Genomic DNA, 23,032 nt, shown 5'->3' on the forward strand with positions numbered 1-23,032 from the left:
TATTTTATAATTAAATATAAAATTAAAATAATTAAAAACCATCAGATTTTGTTTTTGGGAAGAGGGATCGTGATGTTCATACAAGCTGCTCGGAAGTCTTTGCATCTGCTGGAAGCTGAACAAGCAAAGGATGCAAATTTCCTTGGTGACAGTGTCTATCTATTGAAGGATAGCCTGTTTGCTTCAGCTGTTGGGAGGAAATCTGGGCTTGTGAATCAGAGCAATGCTTTTCCTTCAGTGCAGAAGCTAATGAAATGTAGCCAAGTTGTTCTAATGGCACCTGTTATTATAATTATAGGGAAGGCAGAGTGTCAAGAAAACCAAGTGCCACTGTTGTCACAGTGAGGTTGGGCAGAGACGACCTGCTGACGTATTTAAACTCAACTGACATCACCACATTAGATATTCGCTGTCCCAGCATGAGGGGAAGCCAGAGTTTATTTCTTGGTGAAGGCGATGCCACTTTAAAACCATGAAATTACATGCTAGCATATTCAAAGTAAGTCAGCCATAGCTAAATGCATGAATAGCACTTAGTGCCTTTTCTTTCCACTGTCCTTCAATATGACAAAGTATTCACAACAAACAACTTGTAGTTAAGTAATATGGTACACTATATAATAAGCAGCTTATCAAGAATCATTTACTAGGAATTTGTAGAAGAATTATGGGTATAACAAAGGAGTGCTTTCACTTTCTTAATTAAAAATGGAAATGCCCACATGTTGAATTGACTATAATTGGGTGAACTAACGACACATAAAGCCACTACTTATTTAATTTGTGCCTTTAATTCTACAACACCACAAATGATCTTGAATCGAATGCCGCTCCTTTTTTATTTAAGCTGATGTGCTTCACAGTTTGAGAACGGTGTTGAGCTGATTCATCTGTCAATTAACCCTTTCATTTGGTCAAACCCAGCAGCATTGCTGATCTCTAAATAACAATAGTGACATTAATTATAACCCTCAAAACAATAAGTCAATTGATAGAACATGTGAAGGTGTGGTGGATAGAAAACCCTGGCTAGTTCCTACTCACAGGGCTGGAACTTTTCAGATATGTGGTTAATTAAAGACTAAATAAGGGAAGGTGAGAATCAAAGTCACCAATTATATCTTGCATAACTGGGACCATGCCTCACCATCTCTCCTTGTACTCCACAGCCGCCATGCCACTTATCAACATTGGAGATCACTTTATTCTCCTCCAATGTGTACCCTCCATTTCCATCTCTATGGCACTGCTCTCTCCTGGTTTGAATCGTACTTGCTTCAATATAGTCACAAAATCTCTGCAAATAGTTCCCCTTGCTCTCCTTAAAACATTTCTCAGTGAGTGTGGCTTTCATTTTCATGCCCAAAAGCCTTCTGCATTTTCCTCACAGGATTCACCTCTATACCAAGAAAATCTACTCTCACAATGTAACTATGGTGAACTTCAGGTTGGTAACTACATGATTAAAATATAAATAAAACATTGGCGAACTATACAGAGCTTATCAGCATGTTGTCCTACCTTTGGGGACTTGGGTTCAAATCTAGCCTGCACTAAGGGGATGATAAAGGTCTTCCCATGATGAGCAGTAAAACTCGTAGGTAAAAATCTGTTTGGACTGCCTCAACACAACTACAACTGGAAACAAGAAGACGACACTGGTGTGTGATGTTGTATGTGCCTGCATGTTATTGTAATGTAAAGGGGCTCGACAGAGCAAGTATTAGCATGGAACTGGAGAATAGCACTGCTCAAGGTATGCTGTATAGAGTCACATGGTAATAGACAGAACAGTCTAGAAAGAACACTCTGGAACCAGCTTCATGGAGGTAACAGCACCTTGCATAACAGTAACCTGGGATCTGTAAATAGTTAAAAGTTAACAATGAAGGGTTCATCTATAGGCATACAAGTACAAGATCTCAAAGATATCTAAAGAGCCCATAATACAACAGACACGAAACTACTCAAAATGTGGCATAGATTGGTGTGGTTAAGGGAGAACAACTAGGAATAACTAATAAAATTCTCACAGTAGTGGGTGTGTTCTAAGATTGAGAATTAGGCATGTTAATAGGCAGGGTGGAGGGAGTCTTAGATTGTATTGATGTCTTCACCTTGAAATGCACATTTGAACAGAAATAAAATGCAGATGGTAAAACAAGATGTGTTTTGAATAAATCACTGTCGCTGCAATGGGAAGGTTGCATATTTTATTTTGCTGTGTAATCTTTCTATCCTACAAAATAAAGCCTAACATCAATACTGGCCAGAGAGAAAAAAGCAACAGTCACACTAGGGGACACAAATCGAGCTGGCATAACACATATGGAAAAAAAAAATCAGAAAGAGTAAAAGAAAACTGAGGAAGACTACATCAATTAGTACCCAGGTCTATTGAATGGAATTCAAACCTCCCATGGGATCTGTTCAGTGCTGCAAGGTTTCCACACACAGATTGTTAAAATGGAAACATTCAGGTTGTGTGTGTGCACAGGATGTCACAGATACTATACTGGCACGGTCCTGAAACAGAATCCATAATGATTTATTGGAATGGAGCTCGTGAACAAACTTGATTGAGACACTAAACAAGAAAGTGCAAGGTTAATAGTGGCGAAAGCATGTGTGCGAAAAAAAAGTGACAGCAAAAGAACATAAAAAATGGGAGGAGTAGGCCCTTTGATCCTTCAAGCCGGCTTTATCATTCAATAAAAACATGGCTGATCTCATTATGGCCTTAACTCCACTTTCCTGCCTGTCCTCATAACTCTCAACTCCCTTGTCAATCAAAAATTTGTCTCACTCAGCCTTGGACCCAACCTCCACCGCTCTCTGGGGTAGAGAATTCCAACAATACACAACCCAGAGAATAAATTCCTCCTCAGCTCAGCTTTAAATCAGACAACCCTTATTTTGAAACTTTGCTCCCTAGTTCTAGATTGGGGGAATCGGAGGAAGCGTCCTCTCAGCATCTACCCTGTTAAGCCCCCTCAGAATCTTATGTGTGTCATTAAGATCACCTCATCCTTATAAACCCCAAAACCCCTAACCTGCTCAACCTTTCCTCAAAGCAACTCCTTCATCCCAGGAATCGGCTTGGTGAACCTTCTCTAAACCTGCTTCCAATGCAAGTATATCCCTCCTTAAAGTAAGGTGACTAAAACTGCACATAGGGTAATAATCACTAAGAAATATATATTTAACCTTTTACTTGTAAACTAAGTAATAAAAATTGTGTTTTCTCTTAAGCCAAAAGTCAACATGAACAGAAATACTAACTCATTAATCAGTAATTAAAATGTTTCCAGATAAAAATTAAAACAAGTACTTCAAAGAAGTAAATGAATGTGGGTAATAGTTCAGTTGTGAGGAGAAAGACAAACACACAGTCCCCAAACTGTTTAAAATTACAGAACACTGGATAGCTACTCAAGACCAATCAAGATGAATGCAGTAATCATTTTAAGCACGGACTAGAATCTGATTTGCAAAATGACAAGTTTAGAAAAAATAAATCTGAACACTCAGTCCCGAGCCCACTCAGGATTCCAGACTCTTACATAGTCCAAAGTAAAAAAAGTACGGCAATGGGAACAGATCTGAGAAAATTCCCAGTGTAGGTCACAATGTTTAACATTTTCGTATATCCAGACAATACCACTTTTAAATTTGTACAGACACAAAAGTGCTATTTTGTTCCGCAACACATCCACATTCTTAATAACACTTTATTCAATATACATAGCCTTCCTATCAAATATGCATTTTTCAAAGTACATATGCAGATACTGGCAATTATAGATCAGCCATGACATCCACTGTTTGAAAAGAATGGCCATTAACACAACAGGAGTCATTTTCAACTTCGCTGCCTAATTATGGTGGCAAAGATGGAGCATCTCCAACAAATGTTTGGCTCTGGAGTTCCAGTGGCTTTTATTTTCAATCACATTTTATTTAAAATCACAACTATCTGCAGATTGGAAAAGGCACTTCACCTGGAACAGGGCTGTATGAGAGAGTGGGAGTGGGAGGGAGAGAGACAGACAGGACACACATGCACGCATACGTGAGACTACTCTTCACCAGCCTCCACTGGTAGGGTGTTGAAGGCAGGTCAAAGACTCACCTTCACAGCTAGGAACATGTGAAACAGGAAGAATGTGAGACAGCGCGAGAGAGCGAGGTGCATTCATCCAGAGGCACAAGGACCAAATCAGGAAAAAAAATTCTGAATACAATCTGACCTTGAATCTTCAAATGCCAGTTTTGACAGTGAATATCATATAATGGAATGAGAACAGGCTGTGACTCACTGAGCTTTCCCTTCTCCAAGATATTGTAGTTATGAATTCTTAATGTACTTAGTCCTCTGAAGATGAATAATGAAAGATAAACATTCAAGAGAATTGAAACATTCTGCTTGAACCTCAACAGAAAATCTAGGATGTTGATGTAACAACACAGCCTAATGTTTTGAGTATATATTGTTGAGATTACTGTTGGGAACAAAATCATTTATTCTTTTAATTCTGAGTTCAGCAAGCAATTACATGTGTGAGAATTAAAAAAAAGTATTACGAAAGTAGAGTGTTAGATTTTGCTGCTTTTACAAGGCCTGAAACTACTTACACAAATCTTTGGCACAAGTGCAACTGAGATGTGTCTAAACAAAGAGTCATATTAATGGTGACTCACTCCAATATGCATTGGGAATACAAATGAGATGAGATGATCCAAGGTGCCAGAATTTTCCATGAAACTGTGTTTTGTACCACAAGAGGCCCCAAAACACCCAAAATTTAAATCGCAATAAGTAGCTAGCGTTTAATGGGACTCTTCCTGTTTAGGATCATAGGTACGGTTAATATCATAATTAAAGGGCATAAAGCATGCTTTTACTAATGTATTATGGCGAAGGATGATTACCTGGAGTTGCATCACTGCAAGTTTAATTCAGTGATAACTCTCAGTTGATTACCAGGAGCTAGCACTTTCAATATACACTGCATCTTTATACTACGGTATTTCCTACTTCCAGCCTATTAATGGACTTACCTAAACATGCAGATAAATAGGAATGTTAATTTTCTATTCACCAAAAATTAATTAGGCCTTGGGTGTGCAAATTATCTTAATGTCACAACAATTATGCCCTCCATTCCTAGAATTGTCATTTTTCAAGTTGTAGGGAAAATTAATTTCTAAATAATATTTCAGCTGCATACTCAGTTAAATTAATATAGATAGTGTTATTCTGAAATAACATGATGATCATAGTCTCCAATTTCCATAAAGACAGGGATTACATTGCAGGAGGAAACATGTTTTCTTATTAGCCTAATTTGCATCTGGCTAAACCCAGTGCAAAATAAATGCAATCTGCATTAATCATCAATGCCACAACAAGTATAAACCGTAAGATTTACCACCAACCTTTTATTGTTCTCACACCGAGCCACGCAAGATATTAAAGGCAGCTGGCTGAAAGCGTGTTCAAAGAGTTAAGTTTTAAGAAGTGTCTTAAAGGAGGAGAAGGAGGTACAGGGAAGAGGCTTAGGAGGGAATTCCAGAATTTAGGTCCCTGGTGGCTGAAGGCACAGCCACCAATGATGGAGTGATTAAAATTGGGGATGCACAAGATGTTAGAATTAGAAACGGCCATGGGCGAATTTGAAAAGAAAGACAAGAATTTTAAAACCAAGGTGCTGCTCAACCAAAAGCTAATGTAGGTCAACAAGCCCAGGGATGTTGGGTGGACAGGGCTTGGTTCATGTTATGATACAGGCAGTAAAGTTTAGGATGAGCTTAAGTTTATGGAGAGTGGAAAATGGGAGGCCAGCCTGCAATGTATTGTAATTGTCAAGTCAAAAGGCATGGATGCAGTTTGAGAATTTACTCTTTTTTAAATCAACACAAAGGCATTCATATAACACCTTTCACAACACCTCAGGGCATTCCAAGGTACTTTACAGCCAATCACATGTGCAAAGAAGGGCAAACACTGAAACGCAGTTTTCTTGCTCAGCATACAACATCTCAGTGAATGTACTGAAAGCAGCTAAGGATTGTTCCTCACTAATATCTACCCAAAATGGTCAGCACCATTTTCCTTGCTCTAAGCTTAAGCTGCTGTTAATCAGGTAGTTTTGTAACAGCTGGCGTCCAGAACAAGGACACCAGAAAGTGTATGCAACACTATTTGAAAGCATGTGCCCCTAATATTTGGAAACGTTTCTTGTAGAAATAGAAGCAATGCTAGTTTCCTGGTGCAAATGGTTTAAACACCACAGGTCTCCATTGTGTATCATTGTACTTACCAACTTGAGTAGATAATCTTCCAGATAACTTCGATACCTGCATTTCCTCATCATTGCAAATTATAAAACAGGTACTTGCTTCTCAGTACATAAATGTACATAAGATGAGTACTCCTGTTGCTTCTGGTAGATAGGGTATTCCTGTTTTGTAGCTGTCGTTAAATGGATGTAAATACAATAACTTGGAGTTGATCTTTCACTGACTGTGTTCCTAATGTCCCATAACAGATGGACTTGTGACATTTAACTTTTGCTTCTGAGGTGAACCTGAGATTTATAAATGGAATCCCAGTGCCAATGTTTAGAACTATATAATAAATGACAATAGGACAATAATGATGCATATTTTATGGTGCTTTGCAAGCAAAAGGCTTTCCACTGAATTACAGCTTGCATTTACATGCCACCATGAAAAAGAATGAAGCACTTTAGGATGTCAATCAGGCCAAGAGAAAAAACAGACACTGAGCCAATAAAGGGATGGCCAAATGTTAGGCAGAGATGAGTTTAAGAAAGGTCTTAAGGAAGGAGGGCGGTGTAGAAGTTTAGTGAGGGAATTCTAGAATAATGATAAAAAGCATGAAAACTTCCAAGAGCTGCTGGGTCTGCAACATAATATTGTGTTCCAGATTACAGGCTTCGACAGCACCTCCCAAATCGACCACCCAGAAGGACATGGGCAACAGGCAGACGGGAACACTATTTGAGTATTGACACCATCAATACGGTCACTGGGTCAAAAACCTGGAACTCCCTTCCTAACAGCACTGTAGGAGTGCCTTCACTAACAACTGCAGCAGTTCCAAAAAGTGACACTCTACCTTCTCAAAGGCAATGGTGCTCACAATCCATGAATTAATAATTTAAAAAATCATGCTATTATTTCCATTAAACTGCTTATCGATTTTTGTTTCGTTTTAGTTTCTCAACTTACTATCAGTATATCACGTTATTTAATCTCGTTAAGGAGTTTACTTTCCAGAAACAGGAAAATGCCATAAGGCCCAACAAGTCCACGATTACTTACTTAGACCTCCACTTCACCTACTACCTCCTCACCATATTGTCCAATATCTTTCCTTGACAAACCCACCTAACTGCCTCATCAACGCATTGATATTTCTACTTCGATGGCTTTCTCTGCTAACTTATTCCATTTACCCTTTTCTTATGCCGAACTTCTCTTCCTCCTGACCCCAGGTTTTTAAATATATGGGAAGGGGGTCAGAATTGCAATCATGATGAATTAACTGATCTCACCCTAGGGGTGAGAGGTGGTAAGGACATTCAGTGCCCTAGCCTTGAAAAGGGATTACTGGTCACAGTTCCCAATTCTCATTGCCGTATAAAGACCTGTGCTAGAGAACAGGAGCAACAACTCATCGACACCAACACCCATCCAGGATAATATCACCACCTTCAACACCTCTTTGTCCTTTTGTCTGTGACATCTTTTGGTTATCTCCACCTATCACTGGCCCTCTATCCAGCTCTACTTGTCCCACCGCCCCCCTTAAACGAGCTTAGATTTCACCTCTCTTCTATTTTTACTTAGTTCTGTTGAAGGGTCATTCGGACTCGAAACGTTAACTGTGTTCCTCTCCGCAGATGCTGCCAGACCTGCTGAGTTTTTCGAGGTATTTTTGTTTTCGTTTTGTATTTTCAGCATCCGCAGTTTTTTGCTTTTAATTTAGGCTTAAATATGGTCCTTCATCATTTGAACAGTCTGCTAATACTCACTAACAGGCCTCACGTGTTAATAATCCCACGATGTTCCCAGAGTGTGACTGGTGCCTGCAAAATCCCAGCATGGAGTGAACCTCATCCCCATAAAGCCATTCTCGGCACGAGGCCATTCAACCCATTGAGTCCATGCCGTATCTCCACGGCACAATCCAATCAGTCCCACTCCCCCATTCAATCCCCAATTTCAGAGAGGAAAAAAAGGAACATTTTGGAAATAGCCATTAAATGCTGGGTGCCATTATTATACAATTCCAAATGCTTAGTGTTTCCCTCAAACTGTGAAAGTTAGTAACGATTTCAAGGTCATGCCTTTCCTATGACAGAGGTATAAATATTGCTGGCGCAAGGGTGACTACATTACAATGCATACACAAACATGGATGAGAAGTTAAAACAAGACACTGTCTTAGTTGGGCGTAAAAGATCCCATAACACTATTCAAAGAGTTCCCCATAGTTCTGGTGAACATTCATCCCTCAATCACCAGTACTGAAAAGCAAATTATCTGGCCAGATATCTCATTGCCGTTTGTCGGGCCTTGCTGTGCACAAATTGACTACTGCATGTCTCTACATTGCAACAGTGAGAGTATTTAAGTACTTCATTGGCTGTAAACTGCTTTAGGTCATCCGGAGGTTGTGGAAAGGTGCCATATGAATGTAAATCCCTTCCTTTTCTTTATATCATCCGTGACAATTATTGGACCAAAGAACGAACAGTCAGGGGATAATACAATGACTTCCTTGAAAATGGCTTTTTGCTGATTGATGGAAGGAATGTTTTAAATGTAGTGTGTTAATTCTGGTTAGACAAGGGTATTAAGCCAACTGGTTCAGAGCAAGCTTCTCATAGGTTCCAGTGTGAAAACACAAATTTTCCATCACTTAACAGTAATCTGGAATGCCTACTGCAGCAGAACAGACCTGACACATGGTCATAGATAAGAATCAATAGCAGATTTTAAATTTGAACAGTTTGCAGCCACTACAACCACAAAGCCCATGGTAACACTGACCTAAATTTTTTTTTTTTTTTTTTAAAAAGGAGCGCCATTTTAAAACCAGAAATAACAGATTGCCCTCTATCCAGTAATGGTGGTCATTAACCATTGTGGGAGTTCTAGTTCAACAGCCAATGAAAAAGGAGCTGGCAAATCGCTTGGGTGAGTCAAAGGCTGACTGGGCAGCCTCTGAAACCAGGCAAGAATCAGTGACTTCGGGAGAGAAAACTGGCAAAAAAAAGGAAGATTTATGAATATTAGATGACAGTCCAGGAAAAGGAATGTCTAATTATTTGTGGTAGATTTTCCTCAAATAAAATTTGTGGGTTTGGGGTGGGGGGAGAGAGAGAGAGAGAGAGAGAGAGAGAGAGGCAGAAACCTTTTTCACAAAATCAGGTACAAGCTGCTCAGGATTTTCTATCCATTCATAAAGATCAGTCTCGACCAGTTGGGTCTTATCCATGCTGGACATTCTGTGTAATTCTGAGAGATTCACAGGATGGAAAATCAAGAGTAAGTTAACATGATTTTGCAATAAGTGCTTCCGCTCCTTCAAGCTCCTTATGCCCTGACACTGAAAAATACAATCTACCCCACTAAATATATAATCTAGACACCAATTAAGCCGTTTCCAAGAGCATTTTAAACTGGTCAATTTAGTGACATTCGCAAAAAGTAATATCCAAGTACATTTAGTGACCATTCCACAGACAACAACCTATGCCATCATCTGTTATGCATTTAGAAACAAAGACAAAGAGGAAGAATCTAACAAATCTCACTATTTATAACGTAAAACTTTGTTTAGTATTAAACCCTGTACATGTCTTCTTTACTTTGCTGTTTGCTAACCCAGTGTTGCATAAAGAAGAAGCCTGGCATTTATAAAACAGTTCATTGCCTCTCAAAAATGTTTTAGAACACTGCACACAGCGAGTTATTGTTTAGTGAAGTTTATGCTCTGGCATATATAAAGCAAGATCCCACATACAAGCAGCAACAAGGTATGAAAAAAGCTATATGTATGAGATATAGGAGTTTGATCTATTTATGGTGGCATCAGAGCAAAATATATTGGATGCTGGAAATCTGAAATAAAAGCAGAAAATGCTGGAAATACTGAGCATGTCTGGCAGCATCTGTGGAGAGAAAGGGTACAATTTTCCCTGCAGGCTTCTGAACCCCACTGTCAGGCTCAAATGGGTGCCAATAGCCTGCAAAATGTGGGGAACAGTCATTCACTTGTGACTTTCCCCGGAGCAGCCACTTAATAGCCAAAGGGCAGGCTTGCTGTCCAATTAAGGTCAGATCAGCTGGGCTCTCGAAGTTGAAGGACCAGAAGGAGGCCCTACAGCTCGAAATCAGCAGCTTGATACCATGGTAGGTAGTAAGGGAGAGGGCGCCCCGACATGGATGCGCATACCCTCCAACTTTTTCAAACTGATACAAAGAGACAGATTCAGTAGCCAGGCCTGTGGCTGCAGCTGAAGCCAAGCAGGGAGGAGAGGCTTCTAAGCCTGGCTGGAGCACTGGCCCCCAGTCAGTCTCTGGTAGGCTACCGCCAAGCAACTGTCTCCCACTGCTAGCGGGGATTTGGAGGCTGACTAGAAAATCCATTAAGTGGTCATTAGGTGAACTAGCAACCTGCAACCCCTACCCCTGCCGCCCCCCGCCCCCCCTCCCCCTCTACCCCTGCTGCCCCCCGCCCCCCCCCCCCTCCCCCTCTACCCCTGCCGCCCCCCGCCCCCAATGCTCCATGCCACCTCTGGGTAAACAGCCTGGATCCAGGGAACTGGCAGGAGGCAGGGTGCAATTCCCCACCTGCCCATCTTCGATCCCAGCAGGGGCTAAAAAAAACAAGCCCAAGGTTTCAGGTCAGAGTCGTTTTGTCAGAACTGGTAGTTCTTTGAGAAGTGACAATTTTTCAGCAAGGCAAGGAAAGAACAAACAGGAAGGCCTGTGATAGGGTGGAAGGCAGGAGACAGCAAATGACAAAAGACAGGTTTTTTACTTCTTGTCTGTTACCATCACTCTTTACACTGCATTTCATCCCTTTTACCATAGAGTCGAAAATGAGGCAAATAAAGTAAATGATAACACTATTAAAACCGAAACAAACCCTGCCCCCCCAAAAATAAACATAAACAATAAAAGTTCAATCAACAGCATTGAGACATCCAAATTGGGGTATATGTCTGATTGGCATGCCTAAATATAGCGCGTGCGAAATGTAGTTTAGGTGCATTAAGTCTTTGTGCAAGAAGTTTGCTGATTTGAGATTTACTTTCCACTCTAATAATTCTTCAGTTAAAATGGTGCATTACAATGATAAATTATATGGTTAAACTTCGATATCACAGCATTCAAAATGAATCAAAGCAAAAGGTGTTACAGTGCAAATTTTTTTGAAGAGGTACACAAGTCCTTTCTGAATCACCAGGGGCTTCCGATTCAAAAAAAATCGGTTTCTGAATAAACACAGGCTAAACAGTTGCCGAACCCATCATGCACGCTATTCTGCTGGTACATTAGATTTTTTTTACTTTTAGCATTTAGTTGTGCCGCTGCACCCTGAATTAACAGTTCTCATTTTGAGTGCTGAAGAGCCACAGCTCACTGGCCGTGAATGATTCGTGAATCAGATTTCAAAGGCAATAAACACTGCAAGCATCTCAAAATGTCACTTTCTGGTAATTCAAGATGACTTTTAGGAGCAATAAAAAAACATGAACCATGTTTAAGTATTATTACTCCACTTATTATACACAGGGATGGTGTGAATCAGATTTAACCAATTTGCAAAAGCAGGTACCCCAATAAATGCTTCCTAGATTATATGTTTTCTTTCTATTTTGTATTCAGTAATAAACATCCTTACCAATTTGTCTTACAATAGCATTTGCCAGCAGCTTGATTTTGAATAGCATTTTGCTGGTCACTCACAAATCATATGCGGTTGAGAAATTAGATCAAATGGAGGGGTTGTTAAGGTGAGATGGTCATTTTTCTAATATTGATCATATATCAAGTGTCACATGTATAGCAGACATTTCTTGCAACACTTTGCTGTCCTGCTATTTTTATCAGGTTGTATCTGCTGCACTTATTGATCACCCTTGAAATCACGTTTAAAACTTTTTTCTTGGGTACACATCTAAATGACTCATTCTTGACAGAAGATTCTTCTTCCACCCACCCCTTCCAGTTGCCTACCCCTGATTTGCTCACTTGGTCACCTAATGGACACGCAATGCTGGTCATTCCTTCTCTTTGATGTCGAGTTTCATTAGAAGCTATTCAGCATCTAAGCAGCCACATGTCTACCTAAATGTGTCTCCAATAATAGCACTTCATTACTGTTCAAACACTAAATGCTGTCCAAAAACTCAACCCTCAAATTTTGTTTCTTATTTTCAGGCCAAAGCTCAACAACAGTCATTCCCACTAAAATTAAAAAAATGATTACGCCTTAAACGCCTTACCATACGTATGATAAAGCTTGTTATCCAAGGACAGGCTCCACAGCAAAGCTATTGTCCTTCCTCCCACCTCAACAGAGCTACGTGAGGGAAATGAGGGCTTTGAAAGAAAAGCTATCTTTTTTGCAACTTTGAGGGCACTGAGATGCTCGAAGATAGACAGAGCTCTGAAGAGTCATGCAGACTCGAAATGTTAACTCTGTTTCTCCCTCCACATATGCTGCCATGCCTGCTGGGTTTTTTCAGCATTTTCCATTTTTAATCCACTAGAGACACCCTTTATAAATATTCTGATTCCCAAAATTAAAATTCTTAAATGTTCATCCTTCCTTGCGTCTCAGCTTTGATTCCCCAAACACATTGCCACCACAACAACCCCATGCCACAGTGACCCCTGGTTCTTCAAGAATTTGATTTCAGTTTAGCCACAATTAGATTTTAGTCTATATTAGTCCTGGGTCTAACTTGAATCAGTTCATTTTCAGTTCATCTGGGACAGCTTTTCAAAACTTTTATTATGGCCACAGAAAACAATTGACTGAAAGCAACAAGTATGCAGGTAAAGTATCTGCAGGGCATTGCTGATGATACAAATTAGATAATTAAAAATTACGGGCCTGCTGTCCAAGAAACTAACATTTGGTATTGATCAATGCTGAAAAATGTTGTGACATCTTTTGGACTTTGGAGCAGCCAAGTGCAGTTCAGTAGTACCAACAAGGAATGTCTTGATCCTAACTTCAAACCTACAAGGAGTGAACAACACCCTGAAACTCCTGGAAATTTACAGACCTGGCCAGCAATGGGTTCCCCCGATTGCCATTTTGACCCAAGGAGGCTGATCTGATCTGTACCTCAGCCCCATTTATTCACCTTTGCTATATAAATCTATCAATCTCAGAATTCAAAGTTTCAAACTGACCCCCAGTGTCCACAGTCTATTGGAGGTACAGTGTTCCAGGCTTCTAACCACAGTGTGAAAAGGTGTTTCTTGATTTCATGCCTGAACAGCCCAGCCCTATTTTTATTATACCCACAGGTTCAGGATTCCCTGACCAGAAAAATCTCTGTATCTTGTTAATTATTTATGAATTGTGTTTAATTATATGCAGGTGGAGGGCATTAATTAGGGTTTCACTTGAGCGCATATAAAAAGACATTTACTGAAACTGTGGGCATTGAGTTAGGAGGTATATGCTTGTAATATTTCATGCTGTAAATAAATGCAAGGCTGAGTAAAGATTGGCTCCAGTATCATCCTTTGCCAACTGTGTTCTGGAGTTTAACATATCTATTCTATTGAATTGCTTTACTATATTAAACAGCTCGATTATATGGCAAACCAATCTTTTGTACTCAAAGGAATACAAGCCAAATTTATGGTGCCTCCCCTCATGACTTACCCTTTAAGCCCTGGTATCATTCTATCCTGTATTCCTCCAATCCCAATATACCTTTTTTTGATGTGAAGTGCATAGAACTAAACGCTTCAGATGGGATCTGAACTGAAACATAGCTTTCTTCCCTTGATATTCCAGCCTGCTTGAGATAAAAGGGCAATATTTACATTAGCCTTTTCCATTATTTTTGTATCTTTCTCCACATTTTCTCATTTCCAATACAAAAGCAAGAGAGGGCATACAGGCAAGCAGTGCGATACTTGCACGGGGCCAGACACTCACCAACCAATTGTTGATAAACCAGGTTAGTGGGTGGGGAATGCCAGGCACTTGGGGTGCAAGGTTCAAGAGGATCGCCATTTGGCATGAAGGCTGTAGTGGAATGGATTTAATTAAATGGGAGATTATAACATTTAGAATTACTGTACAATTAGAACTAGTATTCACACACTTGGACATAATATAGAATTATCAAATATTTATTACATATCCCAGAGGCTTGATCAGTACAGATACACTTATTAAATATACCTTTGCACCTCCCTCATGTCTCTTTAGTTCAATCCTCCCCCACCCTGGTTTATCAGCAATTGGTTAGTGAGTGTCTGGCCCAGTGTAAGTATCCCACTCCCAAGAGTGGCTTTGTTCCCTTTCTCTCATGTTTTTCCAATTGAAACTGATTTGTTTAAGCAAAAACAATTAAAATGTTACTGTTTAATTTGAAAACAAAACATCAGAACAAAAGCTCTTATACCCACTTAAATTATGTATCTTTTTTCAACTGGTTCTTCCTCATCTATCCAAATAAAACTATTAGTATAGTTACACAAAACTTTTAAAATGTTATTTGTTAATTAAATAAACATCTCCATTAACAGCAGATATAGCATCCCAGACATGGATGTTAATCAGGATTGCTGCATTGGATGAAAATGAGCAAGAGCTGAAACAGTTATTGAAAGAAGGTGATGCAGAAACCGCTTTAACAAAGAGGGCTAAAATCACCACAGCAGGAATCTCACATGAAATCATGAGACACAAATCTAGGGTACAGATTGCCAGTGCTTCCAAGGAACAACACACACCATAATCAAACGCCTCCAAAAACAGTTAACGTACAATCTGAATTGGAGTTGTAGCAAAGTTTCAAACAATTTTGACAAATTTCTATAATAGCACTCACACAAGCACCAAGAAAAGAAATTACACACAATGGCTGTGATCAGCACTACCTCACTTATATTCATGTCACAGGCTTTTTGAATTGTGTTTAAACTTTAAATCTCCCAGCGTGACTATAAATGGATACTAGAAAAAGATTTACATGCATATAATTTTGTTGCAACATTCAGATAACAAGATAAACTGAAAATGTGAGATTCAAACGGTCTATGATTTGTCTATTACAAATCCATCAAAGCCTTGATTCATTCCCTGACACCTGCTTATTTTTTTTTTAAATGGCAGAAGTAAGAGCTTGCATTCTAAAAGTTTACTTTTCACATTCGCAGAACATCCCACATTTCCTCATAGCCAAGGAATTATTTTGGATGTGTTTTTATTGTTGCGATGTAGGAAACATGGCAGCCAAATTGCACACAGCAAGATCCCACAAACATTAATGTGATAATGGCCAGACAATCTAGCTTTGGAGTGATAAATGTTGACCAGGAAACCAGGAGGACTCCCCTGTTCCTCTTCCAAACATATCATAGGACCTGCAATGCCATGCAAATGAAACACTAGTTTAATGTCTCGCCCGACAGATGGCACCTCCAACAGTGCAGCACTGTAATGTCAACCAAGAAAAAGACTTTACTGGTTACATTGGCGTAATCAGTTTCTTAGTCATTTTAAAAATGTTTAAAAGGTTTTAGAAAGTGCCTATTAACACACTAGTATCTAAAAAAGCAGCTTAATTTTAAGAGCCTCTTCGAAGACCGTGGATGGATAGAATTAGCGGAAATGCGCACTGGTGATTAATTCGATATGGGCATGTAGCCAGCTCCCAGTATGACGTTTTATAAACTAGCACAAAATATCATGGAAACATGATTTGTGCTGGACATGTTTTCACTTAAAATTCCATTCTTTTCTGTTGGTTTGGTTGAATTGTGATGGAAACACTAGTGCAACCTGACAGAAACTCCAGGCTCACGTGTCCAAGTCTTGAAATTGGACTTGAACCCACGACCTTTTGACTCAGGCTAGAGTGCTACCATCAAGTCACGGCTGACAAAGTGTTTATTGTTGGGATCGTGTGCAAAAAGGTAGCCTGTTTATATGCTAGCAGAGTCCGTCAACGCTACCAGTATGCCCAATGTCATCGATTTATGGGCCTTCACAGTATCCAGTATCTTTATAGTGCAGAAAGACGCCATTCGGCCCAGCAAGTCTGCACTGGCTCTTTGAAAGAGCCTAGTCCCACTCCCCTGCCTTATCCCCATCACCTTGCACTCTCTCTTTTCAGATAGCAATCCAATTGCCTTCTGAATACCTCGATCGAACCTGCCTCCACCATCCTTTCAGGAAGCTTGTTCCAGGCTCCAACCACCCTCTGGGCGAAAAAAATTTCCTCGCATCCCATTTACTCCTTCTGCACATTATTTTGAATCTGTACCCTCTAGTTCTTGATGTTCTCTTGAGTCAGAACAGTTTCTCACTATTTAGCCAGTCCATACCGCTCAGGATCTTAAATACCTCCATCAAGTGTTCTTTTCTCAGCCTTCTTTTCTCCAAGGGAAAAAGAGTCCCAGCCTCTCCAATCTATCATCATAGTTACAGTTCTTCATCCCGGGAATCAATCTTGTGAATCTCCTCTGTACTCTCTCCAATGCCTTCACATCTTTCCTCAAGTATTGTGCCCAGAACTAGATGGAGTACTCCAGATGAGGCCTAACTAGTGTCATACAAGTTCAACATGACCTCCTTACTCTTATACTCACAGCCCCTATTAATAAGGCCCAAGATACTATCTGCTTTATTTACTGATCTGTCAACATGCCCTGCCATCTTCAATGACCTATGTACATATACACAGAGGTCCCTCTGTTCCTGCACCTCCTTTAGAGGCTCTCCCTTTATTTTATACTGTCTCACCATATCCATCCTGCCAAAATGAATCACCTCACACTTCTCTGAATTGAACTTCATCTGCCATTTGTCTGCTCAATCCACCAACATGTCTATGTCCTTTTGAAGTTCAAGACTATCCCCATCACAGTCTTCACACAAAGGCACAAGCACATTATGGTATCTTTAGGGCTGGTTGATACTAACCGGCTGTTGATTCACAGTGAACTCTATGCTCCACGGACAGTGAACAAATCAAACAATCCAACTGCATCAAAAGAAGTGCAGTGTGTGTGTGTGAAAACATCATGATGCAATTTTTCTGCATTCTTCTTAAGCAGCCATTCTTTGATGTTCAAAGCAATAAATTTGAATAGATAGAATGCTGTCAGAGTGATCTAAATGAATTTGCTAACAGATACATGCATGCATGTCACACAACCTCCTCTTTCAGTAGGTGTACAGCAGGACAGAGTTCTGCACTGCTCTTGGGCACTGAGCACCATTTTTTGAAATCCACACAAGAACCAGAAATATAAGTACAAGCAACAGAGCAAAGATATGAAACATTAGGGCACTATAATGAGCCAGGCAACTGAGTCACTCTTGGTTCTCAACCACCAGAAAATCCCAACTACCTATAGTCTTCACTACATGTATTTGGTGCCTTATATCAAAACTGCTTGCAGGAAATTCACTTTCAAAGGGGCCTTCTTTAGAACTTGTATGTAAAGATTTATGTTTTAGTATCATACTCAAACAAAATAATTGTTCCATAAACTTGACAAGCAAAATATAAAATTTAATGGGCCAGGTCCAGATCTTCATCTTACTGGCACCTCGAGAGCTTTTTCCCCTTAAGGTATGGATTAATTCCAAGATACAGTTTCATGGGTGGCAGCAGTTGTCTGGTGCCTCACTTCAGCGTGTGAGCCTGCAGAACAACAGTAGGACTTTCCTCACCAGTGCACTGGCAGCTGAAGTATGGAGGGGTGGTAGACTATAGCCACCTCGTGAATTTCCCTTGATCAAGCCCATTCATATTTTCACCAGATTTCCAACAGTATTACCATCTGTGCTCGAGAGCTCAGCACTGAAGCGAGGATCATGACGACTACATCAGCTTAAAGGGTCAATCAGCATCCCAACTTACAAGTAAATCTGCTGGAGAATATTAATTAAGCAGGTGAAAGTCTTTGTTGATATTTACACCACCCATTCAGTTTCCTGGTTACACAAAGATTACAAAGACATAGAGGGGCAAGGTTAACACACCATCTTTTCATCTCTAAGATCTGGTGCGGCTTCCCAAGCTGTTTTAAAACTGCGTCTTCTTCCTAATGGTAGTTAAGCACCAAAGCAAGGTGAACTTGAGTCGCAACCCAACTCTGCAATGGTCAGGCCCCAAGGTACAAAGCTGGCACCAACTCTACATTAATCCACAGAGGCAGGACACAACCATGACTGGAGTGATAAATGGAAATGTTACACTAAGTTAGCAGAGGATGTGAGTAAAGCATATTATTGAGGTGGTGAAGGGAGAGTTTTATGCTCCATTTGACCAGAGATAGATTTACCCAGACAATTCAATGGTGATATTGGTTACCAGTGTGGAAAAAACTACCTTCTTCCTCAGTAGCTGCAAACCTCCTCTTTAAGGATAGAAAATAATCTTTTCAAGCTACATTTCTTCCATGGCCAGGAGCTTGGATAAGTAGGTAGTCCACTTCAAAAGCTCCACCAACAATACGTTAAATTTAACCAGATATTGACTTCATGGGTTAATTACTTCTTGTAATTATGCTTCTTGATGAACTCCAGCAAAAATCACAGGAGCCTTAAAGACTTGTATTTATATAACAGTTCTGAGCTTTTCACTGGAGTAAAGATATGAAATATTAGGGCACTGGAAAAGGCAATCCCTGTTGGTATGTAGATAAATGCAGCAACCAAATTGACACATAAGGCCCCATAGACAGCAATGAGATGAACCAGTTACAGGAGTATGATTTTAGTGGTGATACCAAAGGAAAGAAGATTGAGAGAACTCCTGGCTCTTCCACAAACACTAACATTTGATGTCACCTAAAACCACTGGAGCAGGCAGCCAGGGTTTCACTTTAACATTTTAAAAGCACAGTGTCTCTAATTTTCAACACCACCATCACAATACTACGCTAAAAGATCAGTCAAGAGAATAAACTCAAGTCTTGGAGTGGGGCTCAAATTGACAACCTACTGGTGAGAGTACTGCCACTGAACTAAGCTGGAGTAACCTCACAATCAATCTTGCACAGTTAATTTGCACGTTAATTTCGAGATCAACTTTGATGCCATGCATTGTTTTGTTTTTGAAGTGTAACATACTGAGTGGCTTTTTGATGTTATATAATGTGTTTCACTTTCAAAACAAAATGAGGGGCTTTTGCGATGCCATACATTGGTTTGTTTTTAAAGTGAAAAATGCAATGAGGCTACAAGAAATGTTATAAACATGAACTGCAGCAAGAATAAATGAAGCGCAAAATCCATTTCTCCAGTATACAAGCACACTCAGCCTAAAAAACTAACTGTACTTTGACTGTCACTAATAGTCAAGTCTCTGTTGCTTTGGCTGCCAGATTATTCCCACTACATGTCTCTGTTTGCAGGAAGAGGCACCATCTCGTATCCATTCCAAGTTTATTTTTCACTAGTCTATTTTTAATGGGCTGCGATACAGTTGACAGGCTAGGCTCCAAATGGGACCTTTCAAATATGGAGATGCTAACTTCTGCTGTATTTCAATGCATGCTTATAAGTTTAAATTCATAACACCAGGAGGAACTCTCCCAATTTTCAGTGAAGGCTGGGCAGTCTTGACAGAAAGTCATCGACCTGAAATGTCAACTCTTATTTTCTCTCCAGAGATGCTGCCTGACTTGCTGAGTATTTCCAGCATTTTCTGTTTTTATTTCATATTCCCAGCAGCTGCAGTATTTTGTTTGGGCAGGATTGAATTGCATATACAGCTGCTCCATTCCATTCCCTACCTGTGCCAAGCAGTGAATGTCTCAGACACTGACTCAATGAGCTCACTGCCTCCTACTCATCATTCTACCTGGTACTGGCTACACCAGTAGGACTTAAAAATGCAGTTTATGCTTTACAAAATTGTACAAATTTACTCTCTATGTGGCTGAGGTCAGGTTTTGATAGCCTCCATTGAAAGCAAGGCAGGTTTATACTGAATTGCAATGACTACTGGAAAAAGCTTTGCACCGGCATAAAATGCTACAAATGAATGGTTACATTCTTTGGGGTGCAAGCTCCAAATAAAAGAATTAAATTTGGCTCAAAGCTCACAGAGTGACGCAGGAAACTACGCTCATCCACAAGAGCATGCTTATTGCTGAAGGGGTTGGCAAACTAGGAGAGTGGCCCTCCTGTAATTAAACCTGGCATTCTGTCACCTGCAGCACCAAAGCTGCACTGCACAAATTGCATTTGATATCACTTCATGGCTGGCTGCCTTGATATTCTCAGCAGGAGGGCATTGATGGCTCCCAGCAATGCTTATTGGTTGCAGTTTGGCAGCGTGGTCATATTCGCCCAGAGAGAAAAATTGAGGGTCACCATTGCCATTGAAAGGGTGCAGTGTTTTACAAGGGGAGTCTATATTAGGAATTCACACCGATCACCTCTGAGACCTTCCACCTAGCATCTCTTCAGAGTGGGAAAGAGGAGGGCATAGAGACTGTTGAGAATCGGGATGAGTATCCAAAGTCCAGCTTTCTTCCTTAAATCTATTCGCCATTAAATGACTACCAATGCATTGATCAGGTCCTGCCAACCCTCAGCATCAGCACACTGATAGCAAAGACCAAAAGTGGTTATTGCAGCACCAATGGCATCTTATTAAAATCCAAACCAAGTCTGTTGATCATGTAGTAATTTTAAATTACTGCACAAGACTTTAAAATTACATATGCAGCAATTTAGCAATATGAATATATTGTGCAGGAAAGTAGCCCTCCAAATAAGCACCAGTACCAACGCTGGCTTTATTCACGACTCCTAGTGGATAACAGGAGCATTTTTTAACGTCTATTTCGCCCTCAGAAACTATCCAGTATATTGGGAGAGGAATAAGACAAGTGCAACCTGTTCAATGCAGAGAGAGGGAGACACAGGGAAGACTCCCCCGGCAGAATTTAAAACATTTGCAGCTAACGAAGTGCAAGAGTTTTAAATGAGATGACGTTATTGCGAAGTGAGAGGGTGTGAGGAGCAGCACCCCCCACCCCCTCAACCTCACCCACCCCCCACCCCACACATACCCCCTCACCCACCCATCACACACACCCCCAACCCCCTCACACCCCCCACCCATCACACACCCCCTCACCCCACACATACCCCCACTCAACACACACACCCCCACCCATCACACACACCCCCTCACCCAACCCCCACCCCACACATACCCCCACCCATCACACACCCCCTCACCCATCACACACCCCCACATCCCCACACACCCCCCCCCCCACCTCACACATACCCCCAGCCCCCACCCCTCACACCCCCCAACCCTTTACCTTGTTCTTGAGGCCGCAGTGGCAGCAGACAGCCCACAGGTAATGGACGGTCCTCCACAGGAGGATGATGAAGAGGCCGCCGAAGAAGGTGACCATGGAGGAGGCCAGGAAGGCCCACCACATGCGCTGGTCATTGCTGTCGCAGATCGCCTCGGCGTCGATGGGGATGATGACGGGATCCATCTTCAGCAGGGCCGCGGAGTGCCGGCGGGTGGAGGTGATGGTGGAGGAGGAGGAGGAGGAGGAAGAGGAGAAGGAGGAGGAGGCGTTTCCCCGGGCCATGGTTTAGCAGCGGGGGGAGAGAGAGAGGCGGCGGCGGAGGAGGAGGCCCTCCGCCAGGCCCGGAGCCGCCATGGCAACCGGCAGCAGAATGACTGTCAGAGCGGGAGAGAGAGAGAGGGAGAGGGGGAGAGAGAGAGGGAGAGGGGGGAGAGAGAGAGGGAGAGGGGGGAGAGAGAAGCTTCCCCTCAACTCACTCACTCTCCTCACAATCTCCACAACAACTGACGCACGGATCAATTAATAATCCCCACAGCAAATTCCCTTCAGTCAGGTTTATAATCCTGAGGACTGGCCCCCCTTTCTCCCCAAGCCGTGTGCTTGGGGGAAAAAAAAAATAATTATTTATAGACAGGAGTTGCTGGATCTTCTTTCTTTCCCTTCTCTGTCAGATGGAACAATAATGTGGCCGGGCGCCTCTGATCTCCCGCTTTCCTTTGATGATCTGCAGCTGCAGCAACAGGAATTCCAGCCCCTCTCACACACACAACAAAATAAATCTCAGGTGGATTTCTAATTATCTCTTTTTCAAAAGAGGGAACGATATTACTGAGGGGGAGAAAAAGAAAACGTCCTTCCAACAGCCAGAAGATGGACAGACACCACTGCTGCTGCTGCTGCTGGGTTTGGTCCAACCGCTCCCTCTCCCAGACCTGCTCACACTGGCTGCTGCTCGCTCTCGCTCTCACTGACTGACTGACTGGTGCAGCCTCAGCCTCAGCCCCAGCTCCAGCTCCAGCCCCTGAGCACTCTCTGCTGATTGCATTAATCAGCTCCTTATCCCCAGCCCCCTTTTATTTATCCAATTCTATTCCCTCAACGTCTCCCAGCTAATCACCATCATTTCATTTTTGTTTTTAAAAAAAAAATACCCCACCCCGCCCGTCACATTGCCGGATTGTTTCTGCTTTTCAACTCTTTATCATCTATTTAATTCTATTCCCTCAACTAAGTAACTATCACCCCTCCCACCCACCACCCCCAGCATTGGCAGAGCCGCGACTCCTTTTTAATTCTATATATGATCATATGTTTGATTTTATTTGCTCAACGTCTCCCAATTGAATAATTATAACACAAAAAAAATACCCGCCCCAGTAACATGGCCAGAGCCGATTCTGCTTTTCTAATTCTATATATGATCATATTTGCA

The 23,032-nt window shown here is 41.2% G+C and overlaps 1 protein-coding gene across 5 annotated transcripts in view; it reads right to left on the reverse strand.

Annotated features, from left to right (window-relative positions):
* kcnma1a (potassium large conductance calcium-activated channel, subfamily M, alpha member 1a) overlaps positions 1-22,022 on the reverse strand; it is a 779,423-nt gene extending 757,401 nt beyond the window's left edge. For all 5 annotated transcript variants that reach the window (XM_078530812.1, XM_078530811.1, XM_078530810.1 and 2 more), the window contains exon 1: positions 21,601-22,022. In XM_078530812.1, the coding sequence (XP_078386938.1) occupies positions 21,601-21,882 (282 nt within the window). In that variant the 5' untranslated portion in view covers positions 21,883-22,022. The remainder of the gene's footprint in view (positions 1-21,600) is intronic.
* Positions 22,023-23,032: the final 1,010 nt, after the last annotated feature.

Source organism: Cetorhinus maximus, chromosome 27, assembly GCF_964194155.1.
Source record: "Cetorhinus maximus chromosome 27, sCetMax3.hap1.1, whole genome shotgun sequence".
Classification (NCBI taxonomy): Eukaryota; Metazoa; Chordata; class Chondrichthyes; order Lamniformes; family Cetorhinidae; genus Cetorhinus; species Cetorhinus maximus.